The sequence below is a fragment of the Mchenga conophoros genome, linkage group LG6 (genome assembly GCF_057382185.1).
Source record: "Mchenga conophoros isolate Kocher_MC1m ecotype Shallow Benthic linkage group LG6, M_conophoros_male_GT1.1, whole genome shotgun sequence".
Taxonomy (NCBI): domain Eukaryota; kingdom Metazoa; phylum Chordata; class Actinopteri; order Cichliformes; family Cichlidae; genus Mchenga; species Mchenga conophoros.
The window spans coordinates 23,496,836-23,524,033 of NC_140531.1; the positions used below are offsets into that span (position 1 = coordinate 23,496,836).

Below are 27,198 nucleotides of genomic sequence, written 5' to 3' on the forward strand. Positions count from 1 at the left end.
CTTTGAGGATTAATAAACAGAGGCAATACGTTTTCCAACTACCTGTTGTTGGAGCAGTAACTAACTACCCAACAGCAACATTTAACTATTTGGGTGCAAATGATGATATATATATATTTTTTTCTTTAATTAAAAACCCCAGTTGGAACTGCTGGCATGGGCTCCAAATCTCCAGTAGCCTCCATTACATGAAATGTAGTAAGTGTATTTAAGTAATGTAAATCTAACTAATCTAAGGAAAATGTTTACTTTCAAGATGAAACACGGGTGAATCTGTGAATCATATCTTACACATATCTCTCATGAGTGATATCACATCATTCCTGTCACAAGATAGAAGCTACATTCAGTTTTTGCAAAGTTTTTTTTATATATACTATATTTATATATTTAAGTTTCACTGAAATTAAAATGTTTTTTTCCACCGGAAACCTGGCCAAGAGGACAGCAAAAAGGAAAAATTGCAACTAATATAAACGCCTGCTGCTATTACTCCAATCCTCCAGGGGGCGCTGTGATAAAGCCACCGAACAGTTGCAGACCAATCACCGTTTTCCAGCAGTTTGAACAAGAAGCGGGTTGGATTATTCCGATTTCTAGCAAGACAAGAAAAAGATAAAGCTAGCAACCATGGATACAGGCTAAAACTGTTATTACGCTTGAGTTAGTTGAGAATTAGTTCTTCGGTTACGCTTTATTAAAATCATTGTAGTGGTTTGGTGGTTTTGCACAGTCAACGGTCGATATATAAACCTGTCAGACTGTGGCTTACTCCTGTGTGCTCCAGCCGCGGTAAATCTCCAGTTGTAGTTTATAAAAGTTTTACCTTTTGGCACGGTTGTTGCTGGGAAGTCAAACATGAAGCCAGTAAAGCCGCTATATCTGAAGACGTACGGGAAACAGAGGCGGAAGGTGTCCGCCTGGATCTCACCTGAAGACCGCAAGCAGGCCTTCGACAGCACCCCGTCCTCCTCGGATGTCTCCGTCTTTGAGCCGTCCAAACCTCAGAGGATAAGGTATGTTTATAATTTTCTTTACTAAACCGTCTTTTCAGTATTTTCTCTACATTATGGATCACAAAAACTGTGCAGCTACTTTTTAGTTTTAGCTTATAAGAAATATATTATTGGTGTGTATGGAAGCCACAGAAATGCCAGTCCATACAGTCACATATCTGAAGTCTTTAGTTATTAATATATTTATAAAGGATTCGTTTTATTATATTTTTACTATATGAAAATATAGTTAAATATCTTAAATACACCAAACTGTAGCTAATTAAAACAGTGGCAAAAATGTAGAGTAAATCAACAGTTTGTACATACATAACAACCCCCTGTGGACGTGTGCAAAGTACAGTTTAGTTGTCAATCAGAGTTTCCTGCTCTGATTGTGAGCCTGACTATCTTCTTTGCTTCATCTGCTTTTCATTTAACAGGGAGAAGAGCACCAACGCCTTGACTGGAAGAACCGTTCGTCCTGCCAAGAAGAAAGCAATGCTTTGTCTGACTGAGAAGAGTGTGGATGAAGAGGACATGAGCAATGAGGAGAAGGCACCTCCTCTCCCTCCACCTGCTCAGCAGAGCAGGACAGCCAGGTCTGTGAATATTGTAATAAATGGTAAATAGCATTGCAGTCAGTATTACTGCATTTGAATTATTAGATTATCTTAGGCTAGAAAAATATCCTTGAAGTAGTTTGCTTTTTTTTTGTTGTATTGTATGTGTGAGTGGTCCACACCATTTCTTTCCCTTCCTTAGAAAGAAGAAGAGTAGTGTGGCCAGTCGTAGAGCAGTGCGTCCTGCCAAAAGAAAGACCATACGTTGTATAACGGAGACTAGCAGCGATGAGGAGAACAGCAGGATGCTCGCTCCACCTCCTCCTTCTGTATTAACTCAGCAGAGCAAAACAACCAGGTCTGGGCATTTAAAAACAACAAAGCAACAACACATTACTAAAATGACAACGCATGTTGAGAGTTTTGGGGTTCTATTAAATATAACCACAACTGTGAATGTAAGCAGAGGTTTGACATTTCTGGCAAACTGAAGGCTGATCAAACAGTTTTCAGCAGTTTCTGTGAAATGTATTCCAAAAGCTGCAGTTTGCAGAGTCAGCTCTTGAGCTGCTTGTCTAAATCAATATCAAATGTAAAAAAATATACTGACAATTGCACTTTGGCTGCTCTCAGAGTTTAAACAGATGTCTCAAGTGAAACTTACTTTTGCCAGAGCAGTCCCAAAACAAACTCAAATTTATAATCATGCAGAGAAAAACATCTTTACATTTGAGATGCTGGAACTACTTTTTAAATGATTAAAAATGAGTTGTGAGTTTTCTATCAGCAGGCTTTTTGATACAAAATGTTTTGCATTACTTTGACTTGTTTCTGCCTAACTTCTCTCTTTTTACTCTCTTTACTCTCTCTCTCTCTATTTTACTCTCTACCTCAGCACTTTCAGCGTTTGGTTTGCAGTGAGTGACTATTGTTAGCCATTCACAACTTTTAAAGCATCTCTTTTGCATTTATTTGTCTTTTTGTGAAATGATTTGTGTCTTTTCCCGTTATCAGGACGAGCCGGCTTGTGTCTGGACACAGAGTTTTGATGAAGCGGAGGGGCCAGCAGGTTCCTGTCACCACGGAGAGTGAGGAAGAAACGTCTGCACTAAAAGGCCACAGAAATTCAGATAAAATGAGGACAAACTCAAAGTGAGCATTCATGTCTTTAAGAGCTCTGTTAAAAGCCTGAACAGAAATGTCATCATTATTTGCAGTAACCTTTAGCTCTCATCCTCTCTTCTCCTGCTTTCTAGTGTTTATCCATCTTCTGCAGGCCGCTTTGTAACCCAACGTAGACGAGCCGCTGTGATTAAACCCAAAGTCCCCAAAGCATCTGTCAGTATACTCAGCTCCTCAGATGACTTCACTTCTACAGCCTTTCCTTACAGCAGGTCTTCCAGGAAAAGAAAACTGCCTCCGGCATTGGGGCCGTCAAGTGCAGAGAACTCTATGAGCGCTCCCTTCCGAGAGATATCTCTCAATGAGTTGGCAGATTGCAGTCTTGGACCCTGCCCCAGGAAACCCATCTTCTGCTCTACACCGTCAGCAGGATCCTTCAGCAAACGCGGGAAGCTTAAACCATTTTCAGTCAACAATCTGTCCTGCACTCCTCCATCCATGTCAGTAGACGGCATAGTCTCCCCACCAGATTGTTCGCTTCACTGCCAGCAGACAGACACAGACCTACCTGACCACATAGAACCATCTATTGATTTATTTTCAGAGCCCAAGAGAAGAAGTGAATCAAAGTCTAAAAATGAAGGCAAATTACAGAGTGCAAATCTGCTGTCTGCAGACAGTGGCAGCAGCAGTCAGTTTGTATCTGCAGCAGCAGGAGGGTTAGATTGGCTGATCGAGACGCTGAAGGAGAAATGTTTGTCCACACGCTGCACCGTGCCGCTGGAGAGATTAGACTTGTTCGCTGAGCTGAGCTGTGAAACAACCTACTCATCCTGTCTGGGACATTCAAACTCACTGCACAGCCGACAAACAAACAAACAGCCTGTGGACAGCAGTGAAGCGGTCGATCTGTCAGAGTCTTTAAAAGCATCGTTTTGTCTTCATTCATCAGGTACAGTCAATGATATCCGTAATAGTTTTGACCAAGAAGCTTCAGTGAGTCGGAGTTGCAACACTAACATTTCTCCATTAGTTAACTCTAAGCAGTCAGCCGAACACTCGGCCGCATCACCTATGGAGCAGTCAGAATCGGTATTTTATGTTCAGTCTATTCATCACACAGACAGCAGCTCTGAGATTATAATGAGCACACATTTGGAGTCCAGCAGCACCGTGCAGACAGTGGAAGGCGAGGCTATAGTGGCAAAGAGTAAAAGTCTTACTAAGAGGTGTTCAGTCCAGATGAAGAACCTGGTTTTGTCACAAGAGCAACTAAAAGGCTTCTCAAAGCAGACAGAGGAAGATTTGGGTAAGACACAATCAGCCAAGACAGAATGTGCAGCAGATCTCACAGCAGGGCTGAAGGAGAAATGTCTAACAGATAACATTATTGTTGGGATAAAGAGAGTAAATTTGTCACTGTTGAAAGAAATTATGAGTCCCAAAGGTGCTCTGCTAAAACCAGCCGGAGATGTGCCCGACTCAGCTAGTGACGACCAGACAAAGACGGACCACTTGTCGGAGAGCGATGACAGTAAAGAGACGACTGCCTCGAAAGCCAGCGTGAAGAACGGACGTTTGACTACTTCTGAGGATGAGAACGCCTCAGACAGAGAAGTTGTAAAGAAGAGAAAAAAGATGCCCGTGGTTCAGAAGGAAAAGAAACAGCGGAGCGCATCCACAGACCGCCCTGGGACGACGAGGAAGGCGTGCGTAAGCGGCATGAGCGTGAGCCGCTGGAAAAACAAAGGCAACGCCAGCACGCACATGATCAGGAGCAGGGCTGTGGACTGTAGCATCAATGAGATGATCCCCTCACAGCACAAGCAACCAAAGGTAAGAATCAAATTCAGAGTGACAGCTGAAACAGTAGGCTCGCATGTTCAGCAGCGCTGGATGGATAATGAAGGTGATGGTTAATGGGTTCATTGTTGAAGTTACCATTTAAGTTGATGCTTTTGCTTTTCTGTAAATCCCTCCAGTCAACAAATGATGCTGACTATTAGAGTATTAATCAGATGCAGCTGCACTAATTAACCTGCACATTTGGTTTCCCGATGTCTTGATGGTAACAAGTATTTGTTACTGAGCCACAAGAGTTGAGGCTTGGGTGTGAAATTTATGGTTTTTAGGGTTATTTTTTTAGCCATATTTTTTTTATCATTAACTCGGTTTCCCTGGGTCTTTTCCTGTGTGTTATGAAAAATCTTGTTTTTTTTGGTACCAGCACTGGTTTTATTATGTTGTATTTATCCAGAGTAATAGTGGATGTACTGGACAAAGGATGTTTAATATGGAGCTTCCAGGTAGGAGGAAAAGAGGAAGACCTCAGTGAAGGTTAATGGATGTAGTGAAAGAGGACATGCAGAGGGTTAGTGTGACTGAGGAGTGGAGATGGAATGAGATGGAAGCAGGTGATCGACTGTGGGAGAAGAAGCCAACTCTGACTGAGTTTAGAGGGGGACTTTTTGACCCCATCTTATTTTACACAGACACACACACACACACACAGACACCACTCAATACCACTACAAGAGATAGAGGGGGTGTCTGCTCTCTCAGCCTGTACCAGAGTTGAGTTAAAACATGCCAACGAAGCTAGTGACCAGATAATTATTCTTGATGTTGAACATGTGGTGTGACAAAAGATTCTAATTGGCTTCCAAGTTTTCCAGCTTACCAGTATCTCCTATTTTTGCACTCATTGCTGCATTTATAAAGAAATCCTGCATCTCACCAACATCACATTTCTGGTGATGGGTAAGCATATAATGTTTAGGTGCTCTCACACTGTAGCGAGCACAAGCTTCCATGTAGCTGCAATGTAGTTTGGTTGTATTCAAAGGAAGGCAAATGTCCATGCAGCCAAAATCTCCAAAACTGGGCAAATTAGCATGAAAATAATCTATCTATATACAATTTGTGGATGAATTGTCCCTTTAGTGCCACAAATGATTACTTCATTTGATCTCCAAACCTCATAAAAACTATTAAGCTATTGACTCTTCCCGTAAGTGAAGAAGCAGAATATTTCTGATCACAGAGCAGATCTGTGTTAACTCTTAAGTTTTTCTGTCACGATCCACCGAGCACTAATCAAACATTTAAAGGCTTTTAAGTCATTTAACCTAAAGCCTGTTGTATGTGCTATATGTAGGAGTTTTTGGGCTCTACCATGAATTTCTCCACCCCGGTGAAAGCAATTCGGCTCAACCTCTCATCCCTGCTGGCTGATTTCACACCAAACACAAAAACCTGGAGCCGGATCAAAGCCGCCCTCTCTGTTCATCGCAAAGGCTTGGGTAATGATGTACACTCTGGTGTTTGGATTTTAAGCTTTTAGTTTGACTTTGAGAGTCCTTACACTCTCTCTCTCTGCCCCCCACCCCCTCATTCCCTCTCCTTAGTGCTGCTCACTCCGAGGAGTTTACGTCTATCAGCGTCGGGCTCTCCTGGGAGGACGGACACTGCTGATCTCAGTCGGGATCTCTTTACCACACCCTTACGGACGCCACTCCCCAAGCGGCTCCGGTCACAGCTGCTGGGCCAGCATTCCCTGGTATTAAACGCACATAAGTTATATATTCAGACTTTCTGTTGGTTTCTCTGCACTTTGCATTTGGGTCGTTAGACCTGATGGCGTGACATCCAGGCTGTGGATGCACGTAACCTCCTCCCACTTGTCTGTTGTTGAAGGTTTGTGAAGACGCAGACCTGTCAGACGCAGAGAAGGTGTATGCTGAATGTGGCCAGCAGCGGCCTCTGCCCTGGGAAGAGTGCATTCTCCCCCAGCGTATGAAGCAGTGTCTGAAGATTGGAGAGGGCACCTTTGGGGAAGTCTTCTCCACCAACAACGAATCAGGAGACACCGTCGCCCTCAAAGTAAGCACATTTGAGTGTATGTGAACAACATGTTTTAGAAGTGTAGCGTTGACTGAGCTCTGTTAGAGAGTTACAGATGTGAGTTGTATCAAAGAAGGTAAATATTGTGCATTGTTTTTCCTTTTCTGGCCCTTTTCTGATCCTGAGCTGGTCTTATAGTTTTTAAGTAGTAGAAAAGAACGAAAAGGGAGCAAAGATACTTCAACATGAAGCTCAGGAGGCCAAAATGAATCAATAAAAACACAAAGGGGGCATTGATGATGGCTCAGAACTAAAAGGGCAGGGAACAGGCCTGTAATTTGTAGTATAAACCAATTGAGTTATAATGTGCTTCAAAAATAAAACCACTAATGTTACTGAAAAAACTGCAAACGTTCAACACAAGAAGTCCCACCCTGGATTGTATTTTCAGATCATTCCAGTAGAGGGGAGTGAGAAGGTGAACGGAGAGGACCAGAAGACCTTTGGAGAGATTCTCCATGAAATTATTATCTCTAAGTAAGTAACCGCAGGTACACACTGCTCACTATATGCAGTCCATTTGCTGTAATGCTAGAGCTTATAAGGTCTGTTTGTTTCAGTACAGTGATACCTAATGGTGAACCACATCAAAGTACTCCAGCTGAACAGCTCTAATGAGCAGTGTTTGTGTGTTTTGTTTTGTTTTCTTCTACCAGGGAGCTGAGCAGCCTCAAAGAGAAGCAGCACAACCAGACCCATGGTTTTATTGGACTCAAAGAGTAAGTATTTTCTTTGGTCTTTTTTTCTGTTAGTGCCTCAGTAGTTTTGAGTCTTAATGTGACTTTGTGTCTATTTTTCTCCCCATAGTCTTCACTGTGTTCAAGGCTGCTACCCTGCAGATTTCCTGAAAGCGTGGGACACATTTGACCAACAGAAAGGCTCAGAGAACGACAGACCAGGTCAGTGAGACAGAGCTCATTATAATTTATTCACAAGAACATGTTTTGTGTATTTCTTAGGGTTAGGGGTTAACTTACTTCTATATTAACTTCTCTCTAACTAAGATTCAACTTAATTTAATTATTAATGTTAAAAAAGTTCTTGCCCAACTTGCTGTGTTTTTTTTTGTTTTTGTTGTTGTTGTTGTTGTTGTTTTTGTTTGTTTGTTTTCTTTATGACCAGCTGTACATTTATAGATTTAAATTTTTTTTTAGTCACACCTTAATTGTGGCACAGATTCACCAAAATGCTGGAAACTTTCCTCAGAGATTTTGGCCGTATCCACATGCCATCATTGCATGGATGCTGGAGATTTATCAACTGCACATCCATGATGGGAATCTGGTTTTACCCCATCCCAAACATCATCTATTAAATTCAAATACGGTGACTTTAGAGGCTGTTTCAGTTCAGTGAACTCATTGTTGTGTTTAAAAAACAAAAACAAAAAACAGTTTGAGATGATTTGAGCTTTGTGACATAGTGTGTATCCTACTGGAAGCAGCCATCAAAGATGGGTACACTGGTCAAAAAGGGATGGATGTGGTCAGTGGTGTTTAAATGATGCTTGGTAGATATTAAGTGGCCCAAAGTGGCCCTAAAAAAATGCCCCCCACATCATTAGATCAGTGCTCCCCAAATCACACAACACACCACCAAATAAAAATGTCACAAAAAGCATATTGATAATTTCCCCCCTGCACACCAGTCATAGTGGAATTGGGTCAGTTTTTCCCCAGTGTCCTTTTTTTTTTATTTTGCTTTTTTCTGACCACTACTCGTGCTAGGGCCTTCATCAGGGTTGGGTTTTTCTGCAGGACCCAGGTCAGATCGACTTGGCTGTTAATTAATTTCTTCTTTGTCTTCTTCTGTTTTCCTGGCAGTTGGTACCCATTTAATTAGAGCAGGTAGTTGTACTGCCCTCTAGTGTAAGAGGATGTAATTGTTCTGCCTGTTGTTAAAAATCTATTTGTCATAGATTTTTAACAAAACAAAAACAAATTTTTGATTAAGAAAATAATATAAAGCCATTAAAAAATATTTTAGACTTTCTTTCTAAAATGGGGTCATAAATGAACCCACTCGGTCCCTAAAATAAGCAAATCATGTGATTTGGGTTTCTCTTTTTGTGTCTTTGCTCAGATTTCTTTGAAAATGACCAAATGTTCCTAATCCTGGAGTTTGAGTTTGGCGGCATCGACTTGGAGAACAGCAACGGAACGGTAGGGATCAAAGCTTTCCCCGTGTCTTTGTGGAAATGTTGAGCTTTTATCTGCCACCTCAGTGACTGTTCAGAGATATAGAAGGTAAAGCTGGTAGCTTGGAGATAAAACTACTTTTACATTGGCTGAATGTAGAAAGTACACAAGCTGAAAGTGTGTGTGGTCAGTTAAAGCGCTTTGTATTCAAATTGTCATTACTGAAGATTAAGCTAAAAAGAAGCCTTTGCTTATTTCACGTTCACACTCTCAGTAAAAATGTTTTTAAATTTTAATGACGAGAGCGGCTGCATAAAAATAGCAAGTTCTTGAGTCGAGTCATTACAGCTTAATGTCAGCCAGACCATAAATTACTGCACGCTGGAGGTAATGAGAGAAGATGATGAACATCTTAAAGAAATTATTTGCTTCTGAAAATTCTTGCGGACTAGTGTTATCTTTGGCACGGCTGGACTTTTTCTGGCTTCTAGAAACTTAAATTGCTGTTACACAACATTCACATCTCATCTCCCTGCAAGGTTTTATGAATCTTTTCTGACTTGAGGTCTTACACACGCTGAGCACCTTCTTCCTGACTCTGACGTCTGAATGTGTCGACATGAAGACGACACATTCAGACGACACATTCAGGAAGAAGGTGCTCAGTGTGTGTGGCACAGGTGCTCGGACCTCATGACCTGTTTTGTTTTTTGCACTTTTTCTCACTGCACTGATTATCGGGTGAATTTGCAGGGATGTTTACTCGTGGGGAAATTGGATGCCTTGAATGTTGCACTTAAATAGTCTAAAAGACTTTGTCTAATTTATACTCTTGTTGTGTTTTCAAGTTGGCATCTTTAGCGGTGGCGAAGAGCATCCTTCACCAGGTTACTGCTGCCTTGGCTGTTGCTGAGCAGGAGCTTCACTTTGAACACAGGTACTGACACACATTGATAAATTACAGCACCGACTGACAGTTTCCCAAGAAGACGCGTACAGATGCAGTTTGTTCCCTGCTAACAAAACAAAACCCTCTAGTGTTTAGAAGGAAACTAACAAATGTTCAGCTGGAACTCTACTCTAACAGTTTAACCCTACACACTGTTTATTGCAGGGACCTGCACTGGGGAAATGTGCTGGTCAAAACAACCAAGCAGAAGACAGGGAGCTTCCTCATCAATGGAACCACCCACTCTCTGGAAACCAGAGGGGTGCTGGTCCGCATCATTGACTATTCTCTCTCCAGACTAGAAATCGGTCAGATATTTTTCTACTTGCTTACTGTCATACTTTGAGTGGATTGTGTTATACACATAGTGAATATTACGTAGTGGTTCTAAAATGTTGCTTTTGTGTTGTAGATGATTTGACTGTGTCCTGTGACATCTCAAATGATGAAGAGCTCTTCATGGGACAGGGAGACTACCAGTTTGAGATCTACAGACTCATGAGACAGGAAAACGGGTCAGTCCATTAAGTGATCAAGCATCTATGTGCCATGTAACAGGAGTCTCTGTGTAGTAAAGGCTTAAAGTCTTTATCTCACTCTATGTCTCTGTATCTTTCTATAGCTGTATCTCTATACATCTATCACTGTGCACCTACTAAACAAAACAAACTAGAATAAAAATATACAGTAAATATTTTTAGTTTTTGTCCAGGTCAGTTTCATCATACTTTTCAATTAAACCAGAAAGAACGAGTGATTTGTTCATTTGTCTGAGACTGAGATGATGACATGGAGTCAGTTCTTTGTGTCCTGAAATGACGAATACCACCAACATTATAAATAAACTTAACTGAAATGAGGAAACAAACCTGGAAACAAAATGAAACCAGTGATACTGTTAAACTTGAACTGGTTACGTTCTAGTAAATTATAATTTTTCTTTGCTATTATGTAGGATTTCTTTTTCTTTGATACGCTCATAAAAACATGTTTGTAATTATGTCAAATTTAAAAAGAAAAAAAAAGAAGGAAAAAAAGCAGTGAGGCGAGGTTGCATAATTCCCTGTGAATCAGGAGGTCAGGACATTCCCTGCCGTTGGCCTTTTCTCCAGAGCACAAATGTCAACCTGATTTTACGTCGTGGGCCACAGACAGCCCACTTTAATCCTAAGTGGGTCAGACTGCCCTGTCTGTCACTGTACAGAAGTTTAACTGCACATTTAATCTCAGAGTGATCTCAATATAAGGGAAATGATGAGAATATTCTGTTTTTGAGTTTCTTTAGACTCAAATTGTGAGAAATGCTTAAAATTACAACAAAAAACCAAACAATTCTGGTAGCTCATTGCCCACACAGTCCTGTAATTATAAGACTAAAAGTTTTTGTTAATTCACAGAAAAGCTGTGGAGAAAAAAAAATCCCTCACATTTTATAAAGCAGTGCAGCGGGCCAGACTATTAGGTCGGACTGGCCCCTGTGCCCTGTTTGACAGCACTGCTTTAGAGTGTGGGTTCACACTGATGATGTAGCCGTCTCAGAAATTCACGTGTCAAATATGACACTCTTGGCATTGTTAAAGTTCATGACAGCACAGTGAGAAATGCAGCATTGTTGTTGATTTATTGATCCTCTCATGCTGTTTGTGTCTTTTATCAGGAATAACTGGGCTGCTTACCACCCTCATACCAACATACTGTGGCTCCACTACCTTTGCTCCAAGCTGCTTTCTATGAAGTACCGCGGCTCAGGGGGGAGGACTGCCAAGGACATGCGAGAGGAGCTGACTGGTTTCTATGACAATGTCCTCCAGTACAGTTCAGCCACAGAGGCGTTGCAGAGCTGCCCCATGTTCCAGTAGCACGAGGATTCAACGCAAAGTGTGAGGAAACTCACACAGACCATTTTTAGCACGAAGGGGGTGCACTGTTTCTTCCCGTTCGTCCTCTGTTAAGACAGTGTTCCCAGTGGACGCGCCGTCACAGGAGAGTTACTTAGAGTGTAATGCAGACAATGCTGTCATAAAACAAGGCTCATTAAAATGACTGAAGATTATATATTGGTGGTCAGTGGCGCTTCTTTATGTTGTTATTCTAATAAATCCATTCACTTGTTTTTTTTTTTGCATCCTAAGTATAAAATTTGAAAAATTATCATGATAAATTTTTCTTTCTTAATCTTGTAGCAATGTGGTTCAGTGTTTGCAGTCTGCATTGCTTCTTAATCTGTTACTTGGTGTAAATTAATCACTACCTTCTACATGGCCAGGTTTCAGCTTTTCTTTCATTTTTTTTTCTCTGGTTAATGATGAAACGGTTCACAAACATGTGATGTGATTTCATTTGAAAAGCAGAAGGGCCACAAGGGGAAATAGAAGATTAGATCTCAAAACTATGCTATGTAAATGTAGTGTAAACGGGACATTTAACAGGTAAATCTGGCAGAGGATTCACTTCTGTGTGAAGCATTATAATCAATAAATGCTCATTTTAAGAGTTCTGAATGTTTTTATATAAAATAAAAGTCTGTAAGAAGATGTAAGAAAAAAATGAAGCATGTTAAGTTGTTATTACTGTGTACCAGGGTATTTAGATTTATAATTGTTTTAGTATGGTCGTATATAATAGTAATCAGAACTGTCACCTCACAGCAAGACGGTTCTGGGTCTGTCAGCGTTTGTACGTACTCCCTGTGTTAGTTTTCTCCAGGTGTTCCTTCCATAGTCCAAAAACATCCATCTTAGCTTAACTGATTATCCTAAATTGGCCGTGAGTGTGAATGTTAGTCAATGGTCATCTGTCTCTGTGAATGTCCTGTGATATTCTGGGGACCTGCCCAGGTCCCGCGTCCTCCTGTGTACCCCCTCCTCTCCCTCTAAAAGAGCTGGGATAGGCTCTGCACTCCCGTGACTCTGAATTTGATAAGCAGTTAGACAAAGGAATGGGCTGAAGAAGGGCTCCCTTTATTAAACTGATAGGGAATGTATTGTACTGCATTAAAATGCCAGCAGAAGGAAATCTAGTGGATTATTCGGAGCCCAGTAAGCTGTGAAACATGTCTCCAAGTAGTAAACAAAGTATAACTAAACTGCCTTGAAGTAGTTTGGGTTTATTCCTGTGGATAACCATCAAGAAGAAAGCTTGGTACACTATTTCCCTCCAGAAAGGTGAGATGTCTCCAAAACAAAAATGTATATTATCTTTGAGTTAATAACTTTTAAGTCCTGAGATGACAAAAATAAGTCAGTGGTCAGATTAACAGCAGTCTATAAATCATTTTAACTAATACCTGAAAGGTGATTATGGTCGTCTTTGGAACAGCGAGTTAAAATCGTTTGATATGTCGACTATTTAATTTGATAAATTGGTCAGTAACAGATTTTTCTGGGTAATTTATCAACAGAACTTACAACTAATTATAAATCATCCTGGTAAAGAATTTCAGCTACTTCAACATTATAAATCCACCTACTGTGCAGTACTTGCAGCGGGTGGAGTACACTGCACGTTGTCATACAAACGACACATGATGTGAATCTTTTTAGTGATACCCTGAACCACGGAGAAGCATCTGAGCTTAAGCTCAAAGAATGTGATACACAGAAAAAAGACGCACATACAAAAACAAAATAGTTTATTCAATTTCATCATTAAGATTATTATACATTTTTGCATTGAAACAAGCTTCATTTTGGTATGGTGAGTCGTGTGTGTCCATTTTGATGTGGATCTTGATTGAATATGTTCAATGCTTCCATACGCAAAGAGACACTTGGTTGCTGTTTTTTTTTTTTTTTTTCTTAATGAACACCTGCCTGGAATCGTTACACGATGGGATTAGGGCAACAGTTGCATTAAAAAAGGAAGACGTCCTTTAAAAAAAACAACATATGGCGACATTCCAAACTATACAAACAAGATCCGGCAGGCCAATGTCTGAGAAGAGGTCAGGCATGTGTTTGAGAAGCACTTTTTGGTTGAGCTTTGAGGCAATGTTTGAAATGGCCTTGCTGGTGATGAGCCCATATGTCTGTTGATGTGTTTGTCTGTTTTCAAGGTTCTCTGTTTGTGTGTGTGTGTGTGTGTGTGTGTGTGCTTGAGTCTGGGAAGCAAACAGATGTGTATAAGAAGCAATGAAGTGGATATGAAATGTACCTGCAGCTGTTGTATGTGTATGTGTGTGTCTGTATGCTTGTATGCATTTGTGCTCAGAAGGAGAAGTATTTGGTGAACCACTCCTGCTTCAGCCCTTCTGTCCCCCTCTGCTCCAGGTATGGCCCCCTGCACCACACAAGACGCAGACAGGTTTAGTGTTTTAATCACAACTAATTCAGAAACATGACAGGAAGAAAAACATTCGTAACATTTTATAACACGTCCCACGACTAATAATTCCCCTGTAATTAAAACAAATCTCAAAGGATTTTATTTGAAATTAAAATGTTATTATATCCGCATACTACTACTTTAAGGTAGGTACACTAGAATAAAGTTGGTAAGAAGTCAGAGGTTTTTACAGGGATTTAAACTACAGCGTAAGCAAAAAGGTAAATAATAGAATATCCATCATGTACATCTACTTAATGAATATTGAATAAAAAAAGTAAAAAGACAAAATTAAGGCAATTTGTGCCCTGAAAAGTACAGTGTGCGATGTAAGATGGGAACACATTGTTTTTATTCCAAATTAGTTACCTCATACTTAAAATTACTTATGGAGTCCTAAATTTACATAGTAATAATGCTAATAATAATAAGTAATTACAGTATAATTACTTCCTTGTTCCTGTAAAAACTCGACTTACCCCCTTATGGTAGTGTGTCTACGTTTAAGTATTTGTATGCAAATATAATTACATTACAATTTTGAATTAAATGACATTTATTACAGGTTAATTACACCTTTAGTTGTTATGCTAAGGTGTTCAATTGCAGTCAGAAAAGAGAGAAAGGAAAGCAGCAGGACCATGACTGTTTCAGCTTATAAAGACTGACATTTACTGAATACCTTCTTTAGGACAAGACGTCACCTCACTGGTATTTACACTATATTACAGCTGTTAGACCTTTGGTACATCTGTGGTTCATGAGGAAGAGTGGGCTGTGTACCAATTGGAAGGTCTGTGGCTCAAGCTCCAGCATGTTCAGGTGTTTTTAAAGAATAAAGTGTTGCATGAGTGAAAATGATCAGCTGATAAAATGGCAGCAACTCAATGCCTTTAGGTATGTAGACATGGTCAAGACCACCTCCTGAAGTTCAAATTGAGCATCAGAATGGGGAAGAAAGGTGATTTAAGTTACTTTAAATTTGGTATGGTAGTTGGTGCTTGAAAGGCTGAAGCGTCTGATCTGCTGGGACTCTCCTTTTATTTTACAGAGAATGGTTTGAAAAAGAGACAATATCCAGTGAGGGGCAGCTCTCTGTTAGAAAATGTCTCGTTGATGACAAAGGTCAGAGGAGAAAACTACAGTAACAGGAGGCGTGCTACAGCAGCTAAGAACAAGAAACTGAGGCTACAGTTGGGGAAGGCTCATCAAAACTGGACAATAAAATATTGTACTGAACATGACTTTGAGTTCACTGAACTCAAATGGCCTCCACAGTCACCAACAGAGAACCACTTGGATGTGTTAATAGGGGCGAGTCACGTTATGGATGTGCAGCCGACAAATCTGACAGTTCTGAAGACAAGACGGGATCAAACCTGGCATTAGCAAGGTGAACCTTGGATCGTTTTATTTAATGTCGTCACTAAGAATTATTGTTGTATTTGTATGCATAAATCCTCAGTAGTCATAAACTGATTATTACATGATCACACAGCAATGAGTACACAAGGTCAGGATAACATCCCTCTTCAAAATGTCTGTCTTAATTAGACTTTTTGTGACTGCATTGTTTCATCTGTCTTGATCCACGACCTCCGTAAACCCTGTTCTGATTAATTCATGGACTCATGGACCATGAAAGGTTTGTCTGTAAATTATGATCCACATTAGAGTCACAAACCGCTGAGCTAACAAAAACACAAAGCCGACAGACCAACATGTGACATCACAGAGTCTATGTGCTATCTTTTATATACAGTCTATGTTTGCAGCAATGGTTTGCACTGTTGCCTCATTTGCATGTTCGCCACGTGTTTGCGTGAGTTCTCTTCGGGTACTGTGACTTCCTCCCACAGTCCTAAGACATGCAGTTAGTGGGGTTAGGTTAATTGGTGATTCTAAATTGCCCATGAGTGTGAATAGTTGTTTGTCTCTCTGTGTGTTAGCCCTGTGAGAGACTGGCCATCTGTCCTGGGTGTACCCTGCCTCTCGCCCTATGGTAACTGGGATAGGCTCCAGCCCCCATGTGACACTGATTAAGGTTGGCAGTAAATGTCAAAGTAAGATCCACATGAATAGGAAGGTTGTAAAACATGATTCTGTAGCGGGATGATTGGCGTTATTTATTAATCATGATGTAGTTAATTACTTATTCAGTACTTAAAGTTGCATTTGTAGTAGTACTTGCAAGAATGAGACCAAATTTTGCCACCATGACAGACACAAAGAGTCACAAATGTGGAAACATCACCAGCCACGCTGTCATGGAAAGTGATGACTGCTGGTAGGGCAGGTTTCCATCAAGAGATCTGCAGCGGACAGCTACAGCTGGCTCATCTTGAACTAAGCGCTGAGATTAACACAGACTGACAGCTGATTAATCCCGACATCCAGTTCATGCCAGCGATCTGAGTCCTTGTTGTAACAGTTTGATTAATGTCATCACTAAGAATTATTGTTGTATTGCTCCCTCTACTTTTTATCATATTTTCATATCTTTATATAAAGTTCAAAAGGTTGTTAATACAACTTGTTGAACATGTGATATCCCTGGTAAGGATTAAGTCAAAAAGTAAAAAAATATTAAAAATAAGTTTGATTTTTGGTTTCTTATCTCACCCTGAGGAAGTCAGCTGGCTGAATCAAAACATTCATACCTGATTGAGTGGGCCTGCAGGTGTACGTGTGGGTCCAGGCAGGAGGGGGACACGTATCGGATGCCCGTCTGAGGCGAGGGGCAGACGGGGAGAGGTGCCGTCGGTGCCGGCGTCGGTGGGATGCAGGAGGTCCGGGTTCTGGCGGAGCGAGAGAGGGAGGGCGAGGAATGCTGGGTGAGGGGGAGGGACGTGTGTTTGTGTGGGAGAGAGGAGGTGGAGTAGTGGGGCGAGGTTTGAGGGTGGGAGGAGGACTGGTGGGGGAGGGTTGAGGAGGAGTGCTGATGGACGGAGGGGGAGGAGGAAGACGAGGAGGAGGAGGAGTGGGGCACAAAGATGCTCCTGTTGTAAGTGCCGGCCGTGGAGATGCTGGTGACACGAGGAGGCGACTCGGCACGTTTCCTCTGTGGAAAAAAATAAATAAATAAAAATTGACACATAGGTTAGAGTTTTAAAAAAAAAAGGATCAGTTTTTCAGAGCGCTCAGTATAACCAGCAGAAATCTGGACCCACTGGTTGCGATTTATGACTAATGGGGCAAAATCAGTCTCTCTTTTGTTGCTCAAACAAATGATTGGTTAGTTGCACTCAGACTACAAGTGGCCTGTAAGCTAGAAAATCTCCTACTTGCAAATTGTGCATATTTACAAGCACATATCTGTTTAAAGGAGGCTTCGCTCTCACATCCAGGCCCACATATTTTATTCTTGGACAGCTTTGCATGACTGACAGTTCAAAACAGTGCTTATATTTAGCTTTTACTGGGTGTTGGTGCAGAGCCTTGGTTCATCTTCTGTCTGAAACAAGCTGTTGAAGCTCCTCTCTCTTTAAGGTCAGCCAACTTTCTTCTGATTGGCTGCTACTCAAAAGCAAAAGATCCAAACAGCAGGTGGCCAAGGTGTCTGTGCTCACAGCCAGAGCTGCCTCGCAGATCCAAGAGGAGAAAAAAGCAAAACTGAGAATTTAGAGCAGTCTGAAGCTTGAGCTTCTGGCTTGAATTTGGCTGTTTAGACAACCAACCTATATTTAAAAAAATGTACAATGTTGTGTAAATGTCGTGAGTGGCCCTTCATTTCTTTATTTTTTGCAAGAAAAATGGGAAATAGGTGCATTGATTTATAGAAACGTGCAAACAAGAATAGAGATAACAGAGGTTGCAGAAGTCTAATAAGCTTGAAAGTCAATATTTGGTTTGACCACCTTTATTCTTCAACACAGCTGAACTCTATTAGACAAGCGTTCTTGTTATTCCTTTAAGTGGTCCTCAAGAATAGTTTAGGACATTCAAAGCTCTTCTTTGGATGTTGGCTGCCTTTTCCTTCATTCTCTGTCATGATGAAAAATGAAACTGTTGCCAGTCTGATTCTTTCCAGATGGTGGATCAAAATCTCACTGCACTTTTTTGCATTCATAATCAATTTTGACAAGCTCTCCAAAACCACCGGCCAACTATGACAGACCCTCCATCATGTTTTCTAGATGTCTGTAGAGACTCACTGTTGTGCCTCTCTCCTGACCTCATGCATACATACTGACAAAAGTTTGAAGCAAAATGTTTAAATTTGGAGTAATTATTTGATGAGATATGTTGCCACAGATTTTCAGTCCATTTCTTGTTTCATTTGGCATAACTCAGCCTTTTCAACCTATTTCCCTTCCTTAAGAATGGCTTCTTGACAGCCACCCTTCAACTGGGACCGTCTGATCTACTGAAGGGCCAGGAGCATCTTTCAGGTGCCGTATCAAGTCTTTGCTGTATTTTTTTTCCTATTTCTTAAAGATATAACTTTCAGATAATGTTCGTCTGCTGTAGATGGGTTTACTGAGATATAGGCTTTTGGCTTACTGTGGTATCTTTGGTAGTTTTCATAGACTCAAATAAAGAACTTGAATAAATGTTTTTGCAAAAGTCTCCTAAATTTAAAACGAGTTCTTTGTGTAGTCAGGACACTGGTTCATCCAATGCCATTTGAACAAACAACAAACAAAGAAAAACAAACATCCATCTGAGCGTGAAAACTCGGGTACATTGGACTGAAAAATGAAAATGAAAAAAAGCTGCAAATGTTCAAAGAAAGACTAAGAGACCTTCAGAAAACCTGGAGAACTACTACGCAAGACCACTCTTAAAATTAGTTTATGTTAGTGTTATGTTGGTAAGTTTATGTTGCAAAGCAAGTGCCCACTAGTCAATTTAGTGAAATGAGTGAAATTAGTAAAGCCACACGTGTTCAGTTATTATGAAGGCCACCATAGTTCATTTTCAGCCACATATTCTGTCCTGTAAATACTACACATGTATTAAATCATACTCTGAAAATAGTCCCCAGCTAAATGCACATTTTATCTTTAAGTAGTAAGTTTGATTAAATCGGCAGTTAAGGAAAATGTTTTATGTCCTTTATGATTTATATTAAAACGAAACAGCAGAGTCTGAAGTGTTCAGTGTTTAGGCGTTACAGGAGAAGAAGACACATCCCGAAATAAGTGTAGTTTTACTGAAACTTCTCAGTAACAAATGCATGGACATAAATACAAAAGTTGGTGGCCCGCAGCCATCATAGGAGCCTGTCGACAGGCTGCAGGTGATGATGCGTGTCAGCATTTTTAAATGTACCACGCCAGATGGTCGGTAAGCACAAATCCACGACTGACACCAAACAAGTGCAAGTGAAGGCACACAGAATCCTGCACTTTACAGCAGCCTCGATTTATTAGTCACACTCCTGAGAAGCTTTGATTAAAGACGCGAACGCCTCAAAATCGATTTCATCATGTTTGCACGTCAGCTGATAACAGGTCAAACTAAAAAAAAAAAAAAAAAAAGAGCTGCATAATATAAGTTCCCACATCTTTCACACATCTGCGTCTTTAGTTGCCAAATGCAATGTTAGTAAAAGCCGAGTGATGATGGAGTTATTGCAGGGAGGGCAGGCACACTGGTGACGTGGTGAGTGGGCGAACTTCTGCGTTTCACTGTTTCGTGCCCCAGAAACCGAAGCCGGCTTCGGCCCAGCGAGCCCTTCTGGTTGGATGGAGGCTCACTCTCACGCGCGTGAGCCGAACACACAAACTCACCATCGTGGTTGGCGTGATGCTCCCGGGGCGGGACTTGCTGTCACGGAGCCCGAGGCTACTGTTGTCCCCGGCAACAGGAGGGTAGAGCTGCAGCTGATGCCTCTCTTCCTGGAGGCAAGGAGGACGAGGAAGGACTTTCACTGGCCTTATTCACAATTGTTTCTGTTGTTGTTCTTGTTGTAGGGTTGGAGTTGTGTCTGGAGGGTGTAAATGTTTGCTAAGCTGCCTCACGTCACACAGATGGTAGATGCAGCACTCAGTCAGAGGACACTGAAAAATGTAGTTTTCTCCTACGCACACATGACCGCTGATGATTAATGAAGGCACTGTTCCACTGGGTTTAGTCTGAGTCATTTAAATATTTATGGTTTGGGAAAAATGCTCATTTATGCAGCCAGATTTTTAACTCCCAGTCTCAACACACTGTGTGATTTTGATTTTTAGCTTGCTACTGTTAGAGTTTGGATCAGAGCAGCTGCTATAATCAGTCTGTCTGTGTTTAAAAGATTATTTTTTTGGTATATTTTTTTCTTTAGAGAGTGAGTTTTAGCAACTAAACACTTTGAAGGAAATCAAACCAGGGATGCTGCAGTCAGATGGGACCTTGGACCACCTCAGTCTCCAGAGGAAAACAAAGCAACTGCTAAGAAATCAATACAAGGCAACATTATGCTAAAGATACGTCAAGAGGAATCACTGCAGTGAGTCTGTGCTACACCGCGTGTTTTAATGCTGACCCATACAGTTGTGTATATCAGACAACGGGCAAGATGTAAGTTAATTTAAGTGTTCATGTAACTTTTTTAACACATCTTTTATGTTGGTTATACTTTTACTGTAGCCAGTTAATCAAGTTATCCAACACGTGGACCTTTGCTCATTTTGTTCAAGTCCTCTGCTAAAGAAAAATGGAAGGTCATGGAAGCCATGAAGTTCCTGGTGCTCGGGCCAAACCTCAGCGCAGATTCTGCAAGGGTGTCATCAGGTTTTAGTGCAGTAACTAAAGCACTACTGTAGTGCTTCCAAAATCAATGATTGATCAATGCAATGATTACCTTTTTAACCAAAAAGAAAATTATGAAAGAAAAGTAGTAATGCACATGGGCAGGTTGTAGGGCACAGGCTCATCTAAGCAAATCTTATCTTTAACCTCCAGAAAACTTGCTTATATTTTTTTCCATTGTGGTGTTCCCAAAGATGAAGAAAAGCCCATCAGCGGATCAGTAAGATAAGATAAAAGTACTGTACATCACCACCTATACATTCCACTTACAGGTGGAGCTTGGTCATGGAAGCCCATATCAAGAAGCTCCTGGCGCACAATGTTTGTGCCGATTTTAATGACAGAGCAAGTTTGGAGCGCTGCAGTTATTCAGTCAGCAGAGCATTGGTGGCTTTTACGCCTCGGTGGCAATGGGGCCGAAAACACAGGGGTGGTCCAATATATTTGTCCATGTAGTGTATTAATACTTAGCTATATTAGCTGTATTGCTTTGGGGGGAAAAAGTTTACACACATACTTCTTTTAGCTGCATCTGTCTCTCATCTAAAGAGACAATACAAACATTTAAAGATTCATTTTGTTAGCAAATCCATTAAAAAGCCTCAACTAGCCAACTTTGACAGGCCAGCTGTGGCAGTCAGCACTATTTTTAAAAAAAGGCCACAATTATAAAGTCTTATTGTTTAAAAGACTGACTCATTTCCTAAAACTAATGGGCACTGTAGTTTTCAGCAATCATTATTCAAACAGGAGTAAATAGGGTAATTAATGAGGACTATTTTCTGCCGAGTATTTATACATATTTGCTGTGTGTGTGTGTGTGTGTGTGTGTGTGTGTGTGTGTGTGTGTGTGTGTGTGTGTGTGTGTCTGCAAGTGCAACAATGGAGTTCTATGGCACAGATGATGAATAAATAATAAACATCAGACTCTTTTACTTTTTTCCTTTTGCGAGTCACACTGTGTCTCTGTTAGTTTTACTTCCTGTCTCTGTCTTCTTCGCTCCACTGTGATTTTCTTCTTCACTCTTATTGGTTTTACATGTGCTTAATCAGTCATTTAGTTCTCCGTTTCGCAGTCCTCGCCTTCTCCCGGTTGTATTTCAGTCTGTCTATTTCCAGCCCGTGTTTCTCGGCTGTGATCCTGACAGGTTACCATTTCCTGTTTGTGCTCGGTTTAGTTTCTGCTCTCTTTGTAGTATTTTTGGATTCTTTTGAAAACCAGTAGAGCTTTAGTCTTCTGTCTTGGATTTATTTTTTATTATTTTTTGTAGCATCTTTTTGTTATTTGGTTCCTTTTGCCCCTTTTTTTTCTCCTTTATTTAAACTACTGTTGTGATGTTTCGTGAGTTTGTCGACTTCTACTTCTCCTGAAACTTTTCATATTATTTTATTTCTAACACAAATTGGCCCATTGGCATGGCAAGAGCAACGGAAAGTTGTGTGTAGTTTTTTACAAACCAGTAAATAAATTAGATGTATGTTGTTAAGCATTATGGGTGAAATGGTTGTAATTTTCCAACACTAACTATCACATTTAGGTTAGAAGGACAAACCCCAAAATTGCACAAAAAATGTTTTTTATATTCTCTGAGGTCTCTCATACAGGAAAGAAAATTCTTTTTACTATAAAAGCGGTTAAATTACTAAATATTGTAGTAAATGAAAATAAAAAGGTACAAAATAAAGCAGAGTTTTACTTATGTGATTTCATAATGAAAGCTCTGATTCTAGGTGTGACACTGCACAGCGTGTTCCTCTACATGTCTGAAAAAACTGAATGTGTTTGATCATCCCAAATCGGATATTTTCAGATGTATGCAAACTCATTCCCATTCTTTTGCAACAAACCACCAAAACTGATCACAGATACTTCATTTTTTTGTCTGATGTCACCTGTTTTTTCTGGCACCATTTGGGTTTAGGGTGGCAACCTTAGAATTGTGAAATAATCGGTATATATTGGTTCAGTTTGTGCTCTTGCTGCTGATACAAAGACTTTTTCTGTTGAATTGAAAGCAAAACAAACCACCGACCCAGCTAACCCTGCTGAGAGATGTAACTAACCACTTACAGCTGGAAAAGGGACAATTGGGACTTATTCTTTGGGATATCACAACCCTTTATTGACAACTTTAACAAATCCAAGGCATGAAAAATCTGTCTGTATTATGTTCTTTAACATCCTTTTTCTCCTACTGTTGTTGTTGTTTGATCTTCTGTAATATCTATGCTCATATCGTCAATAAAGAAAGTTCAAAAACCAAAAAACCTAAACTAAATCTGACTGTCTCGATGCAATTAGGGAATACAGCCCTAAAGACAGGCACGATGGGCGGAAATTTTAGATTTGAAGTTTTTTGATGAATGGATTCATATACTTTTTAACAGTTCTTGTCAGGGTTAGTTGGAACAGTCAGACTGTGCTGAAATCAACAACATATCTTGTGGGACTGTATCAGGTATACTCACTGTTTTACATTAAAAAGTGTCTGATGTTGTCCAAGTAAAATCTATCTATAAGTATTTTTGCAGTGAAGCATGCCTAACATATCCAGAGTACAGGGATGCACTGCTGCAGAAGCCCTGATGCTAACCATAGAAAACTATACTTATAATATCTGCCACAGATAAATATAAGTAGATAAAAAACAAGTTGAACTATTCAAAAAAAAAAGTGCTTCTGTTTAAATAACAGGATCATAAACCACCCCACTCGGTCATTTTTGGATCTTTGAGGGTTAAAAAAGTCATAGGTTTTGCGTTAATGTGATGGTTTTTGTGTGTGCTCTCACCACTAATCGTTTGATGAGCTGGTCTCTCTCCGTCAGCCTCTCCTGGAGTCTCCCCAGCTGCAGGTCGTCACATCGAGGCTCCCTCCGCCTGCAGCGTTCCTCCCGCTCTCGCAGCCTGCAGTTAAATCATATACAGAAACACACACCTTTCTCACATACCTGCACACCTTTTCACCCCCATACATGCACACACACACCCCCGACCCCTCCAGCCCTCCGGGTGTCTTATCTCCTCGGGTCTCTCCTCTACTCACTCATTCTCCAAGGCCACGATTCGCGCCTGCAGGTGACTCTGCGCGTTGCTGTATTCGGACACCAAACTCTGCATCTCCCGCTTGTGCTCCCTCCTGATCTCCTCCACCTCCTCTCGCCTCTTCTCCTCCTCCCGCTCCTTTCTCTTTTCCTCGTCCAGCTCCTCCTCTTTGATGTCGTCCTCTTTTCTCTCGTCCCAGTGCTTCTGCGACTCCTCGAGTTTCTCCATTTCCACTCTCAGCTTCTCCACCTCCTCCTTCAGACGTTGTGCTTCTTCCTCCAGCTGGGCGTCCCTGTTCTTCCTTATTTCTGCGCTTTCCTCTTCTTTCTCTTCGGCCTCTGAATTCTTTTGCACTGAGCTAAGAAGGACACAGCAGAGGAAAAAAGTGGAAACAATGGCGCATGTGGCATCTTTAATACAAAATAAGAGGTGTTTGCTGGTTGCTAAAAATCTACACAAAAAGAAGACGTACACGATACCTCTGCACTATTTTGCCATATACTACAGTACATTTTCAGTAATGTTGTCTACCAGCCAAATAACTGCGTAACTATAGTCTAATATAATCCATTTGCATCAGCTAACTAAACTTTGAATGATGTGCTGTAAAGACAGATGTGTCTCCAGTAACAGATGTTGCTTAGATAGTTTTGCCAAGCTTAGCTTCACAACTGATATCTGGAGCTATGAAGTGTGTCCAGACAAATGTATTATTCACAGCTTAGCTGTTGAAGCGAGGGAAAAGACAGCATCAGATTGGTATCAGTGGATACTCATGGTTGTGATGTCAGTGTCAAAGTATTTACCCGAGAGGTGAGGGTGCATACAACGTGCCCTGAACACCAAATTCTCAGGTTTATCCAGACCAAAGGTGTCAATTTTTCTTTTCTGTCTATATCAGAGGGACAGTATGGAGACACAGTAAAAGAGACGAAGCTGAGATGGTTTGTGCAGAGGAGGGATAGAGAATATTTTGGACAAAGGATGCTGAAGACGGAGCTGTCAACAGGAGGAAGAGCTCAGATAAGATTTGTGGATGAGTGAAGGGTCAGTGTCACAGACGAGGATGCTAGGGATACAGTGAGATGGAGACAGATGATCAACCGCGGCAACTCCAAAAGGGATCAGCCGAAAGGAGGAGAAGAATAAGAAGAGGACTGAAGTAAAGGGATATCCACACAGGAAGTTACCAGCGACAATCCGAGACCACAGAAAGTCTGTGACGTTCAGCAACTGCAGGAATAATGAACGAAATAACTGGTGATGCAAACTGGGTGGGTCCTGAGTTAAACCTTTCTCAAAATCTTTGATTAACGTATGACAGAGTAGTAGATACATTAGAGAGTTACGTAGGCAACCAAGCACCAGCTACAAAGCGATGTGTGAAGAGTGAAACGTTTCCTGTGTGGACAACCCTTAAGATATGTACTGGTCAGAGTCTGAAAGAGGGACTTCTCTTTTTTTAATAACTGTAACGTTCTGTTTGTTAAACTACAGGACAAAGTCTGAGTGATGAGCTGCCGGTTCATTTCTCAAATTTATGTCTTAGAAAGTGGTTAAGCCGACGGAGCAGGGCTGACAGATTTCTTTAATAATGTGGAAAAACTCAGAGGTGCTGTTTAAATTGCACTCATTTTTCTTGAGACATCCCAGGCTTTTCATCATCACTTTCATAAAAGGATGGCTCATTAAATGTGAATGTATTTAAAATGCATTTACACTAAAGGAAAGGGGAAAAGATTTGGAGGTCTTCCTTGGGCAACATTTTTTTAATGGACCAGCCCGCTTAAGATTATACCAGCTGTATGCGGCCAACAAACTAAAATGGGTTTGACACCGCTCTTCTAGATCATGTGCTGGATGTCATGGCAGATGGCTGCCCCTCCCTGAGCCTGACTCTGGTTCTGCTGGAGATTTCTTCCTGTTAAAGGGGAGTTTTTCTTTCCCACTGTCGCCAAGTGCTTGCTCACAGGTTGTCGTCTAATTTGGGGTTTTTCTCTGTTTTACTGTAGGGGCCTTCCTGCTTTTCACCCCTCAACTTCATTGTGGTGAATGGTAAAGTGAGGCCTTGCGAAACAAACACTGAAACATTCGAGGCAACGCTGTCTGAACTGTATCGAAGTTTGGAAGCAATCACCTCTTTCCACAGCAACAGCTACATCCTAGTTTTTTCTATCATATATTGTGAAAGAATGTCACAGGAAAGCTACATATTACACCAGACTCTCAATAATTATGATAAATAATTATGATCACCATGTGTTTTGGAGAAATCCGCAAACAAGCGAAAAAAAATTAAAAACTGGGATCATTGACGATAGCGAGCTGTGTCGCTAATGAAGTGTTTCAGCAAATATTAATGTAACCCTGTTGTTTTGACACACGTGAGGCTGCTTCAGCTGCTTATTAAATCAGTGTGGTGCAGGAAAAAACATGTTATAAGATAAAAGTCTGCTGTGCTTCTTGTGGTAGCCACACAGGAGATACTTGTGGGAGATGTTTCGTCCACAGTGGAATGAAGTGTTAAACAATGTAGCTCACGATGCTTACAGAAGATGAATATTATTGTTACACTATCACATGACTAATGTTATTATTTAACTCTTTTGTTACTATTTATAGTAACAAATATTTTTTACTTTTTCCAAGTCCAAATGCAGCACCAAGACCTTTTGGGTCTCAATTTGCTGTGGTCATGTGACTTGAGTGTTTAGAAACATTTGTAAGACTGGTGGGTTTTTGGGTTTTTTGGGGGATTTTGACTTTATTCTGTCTCCTTCGTCCTCTTCCTCTGCAGCTGTCACAGGTTTGGGTTCGGGTGTGGGACTTCATTTCCAACATCCTGGTCTGTGTTCAGAGCTCCAAGGAAAAGTTTAGCAAACTTCCTCCAAACTTGGATGAGATGACGGGTAAACGCGAAGCTCCAGGGAGGAGCTTTGGCTGGCTTAACATAGAGACTGTGAGAAGCTGGGAACAGCTAGTGCAGTTAAAAATATACAAGCTCACCAGTTTGTTCGCTCTTGGTGTTATCTTCCTCCCCTGTCTCTGTCATCATGTTTGGTTTTAGTCTTCATGTCTTTTAGTTGTTTTCTCTTTTACTTTGAACATTAGTTTGCTCAAGCAATTTGTTGCAGTTTTGCTTCATTTTTCATGTTTTCCTTTCTTTTTTGCCCTCCTTTGTTACTGTCTGCCCGCCCTCATTAGCTCCGTGTCTGGATCGAACCGCAGTCTCATCCTCAGTCAGCTCTCTGTGTGTGGGTTTGTGTGTGTCTTGTCTGTTGTGTTTTGGTATCCGTTCACCTTCAGTTCCTACCTGCTTGTTAACACAGTAATCAGCTTTTTAAAATAAAGTTTGTTTGATTTTTGTTCCATTTGCTCAGTTTTTTATGAACTCGTTTTAAGTCTAGAGGTGATAGATCTTT

General features: G+C 40.9%; 2 protein-coding genes across 3 annotated transcripts in view; one reads left to right on the forward strand and one right to left on the reverse strand.

Moving 5' to 3' along the window:
• The first annotated feature begins 535 nt into the window (after positions 1–535).
• Positions 536–12,217, forward strand: haspin (histone H3 associated protein kinase). The gene is made up of 16 exons (XM_085276876.1): positions 536–1,016; positions 1,439–1,597; positions 1,761–1,916; positions 2,573–2,710; positions 2,815–4,516; positions 5,838–5,982; positions 6,088–6,239; positions 6,377–6,562; positions 6,975–7,060; positions 7,240–7,302; positions 7,391–7,482; positions 8,666–8,745; positions 9,570–9,658; positions 9,836–9,978; positions 10,083–10,185; positions 11,328–12,217. Exons 1-16 carry the CDS (start codon positions 859–861, stop codon positions 11,527–11,529), a joined length of 3,654 nt encoding a protein of 1,217 aa, XP_085133002.1. The 5' UTR covers positions 536–858; the 3' UTR covers positions 11,530–12,217.
• Positions 12,218–13,402: 1,185 nt separating this feature from the next.
• The window catches only part of fam184b (family with sequence similarity 184 member B), a 31,670-nt gene continuing 17,874 nt past the window's right edge, over positions 13,403–27,198 (reverse strand). The window contains exons 14-18 of one of the 2 annotated variants that reach the window (XM_085276877.1): positions 23,778–24,134; positions 23,524–23,638; positions 19,729–19,836; positions 16,654–17,054; positions 13,403–13,948 (exon numbers count right to left, since the gene is read on the reverse strand). In XM_085276877.1, the coding sequence (XP_085133003.1) occupies positions 13,876–13,948; positions 16,654–17,054; positions 19,729–19,836; positions 23,524–23,638; positions 23,778–24,134 (1,054 nt within the window). In that variant the 3' untranslated portion in view covers positions 13,403–13,875. The remainder of the gene's footprint in view (positions 13,949–16,653; positions 17,055–19,728; positions 19,837–23,523; positions 23,639–23,777; positions 24,135–27,198) is intronic. The other variant, XM_085276878.1, reaches the window with a different exon arrangement.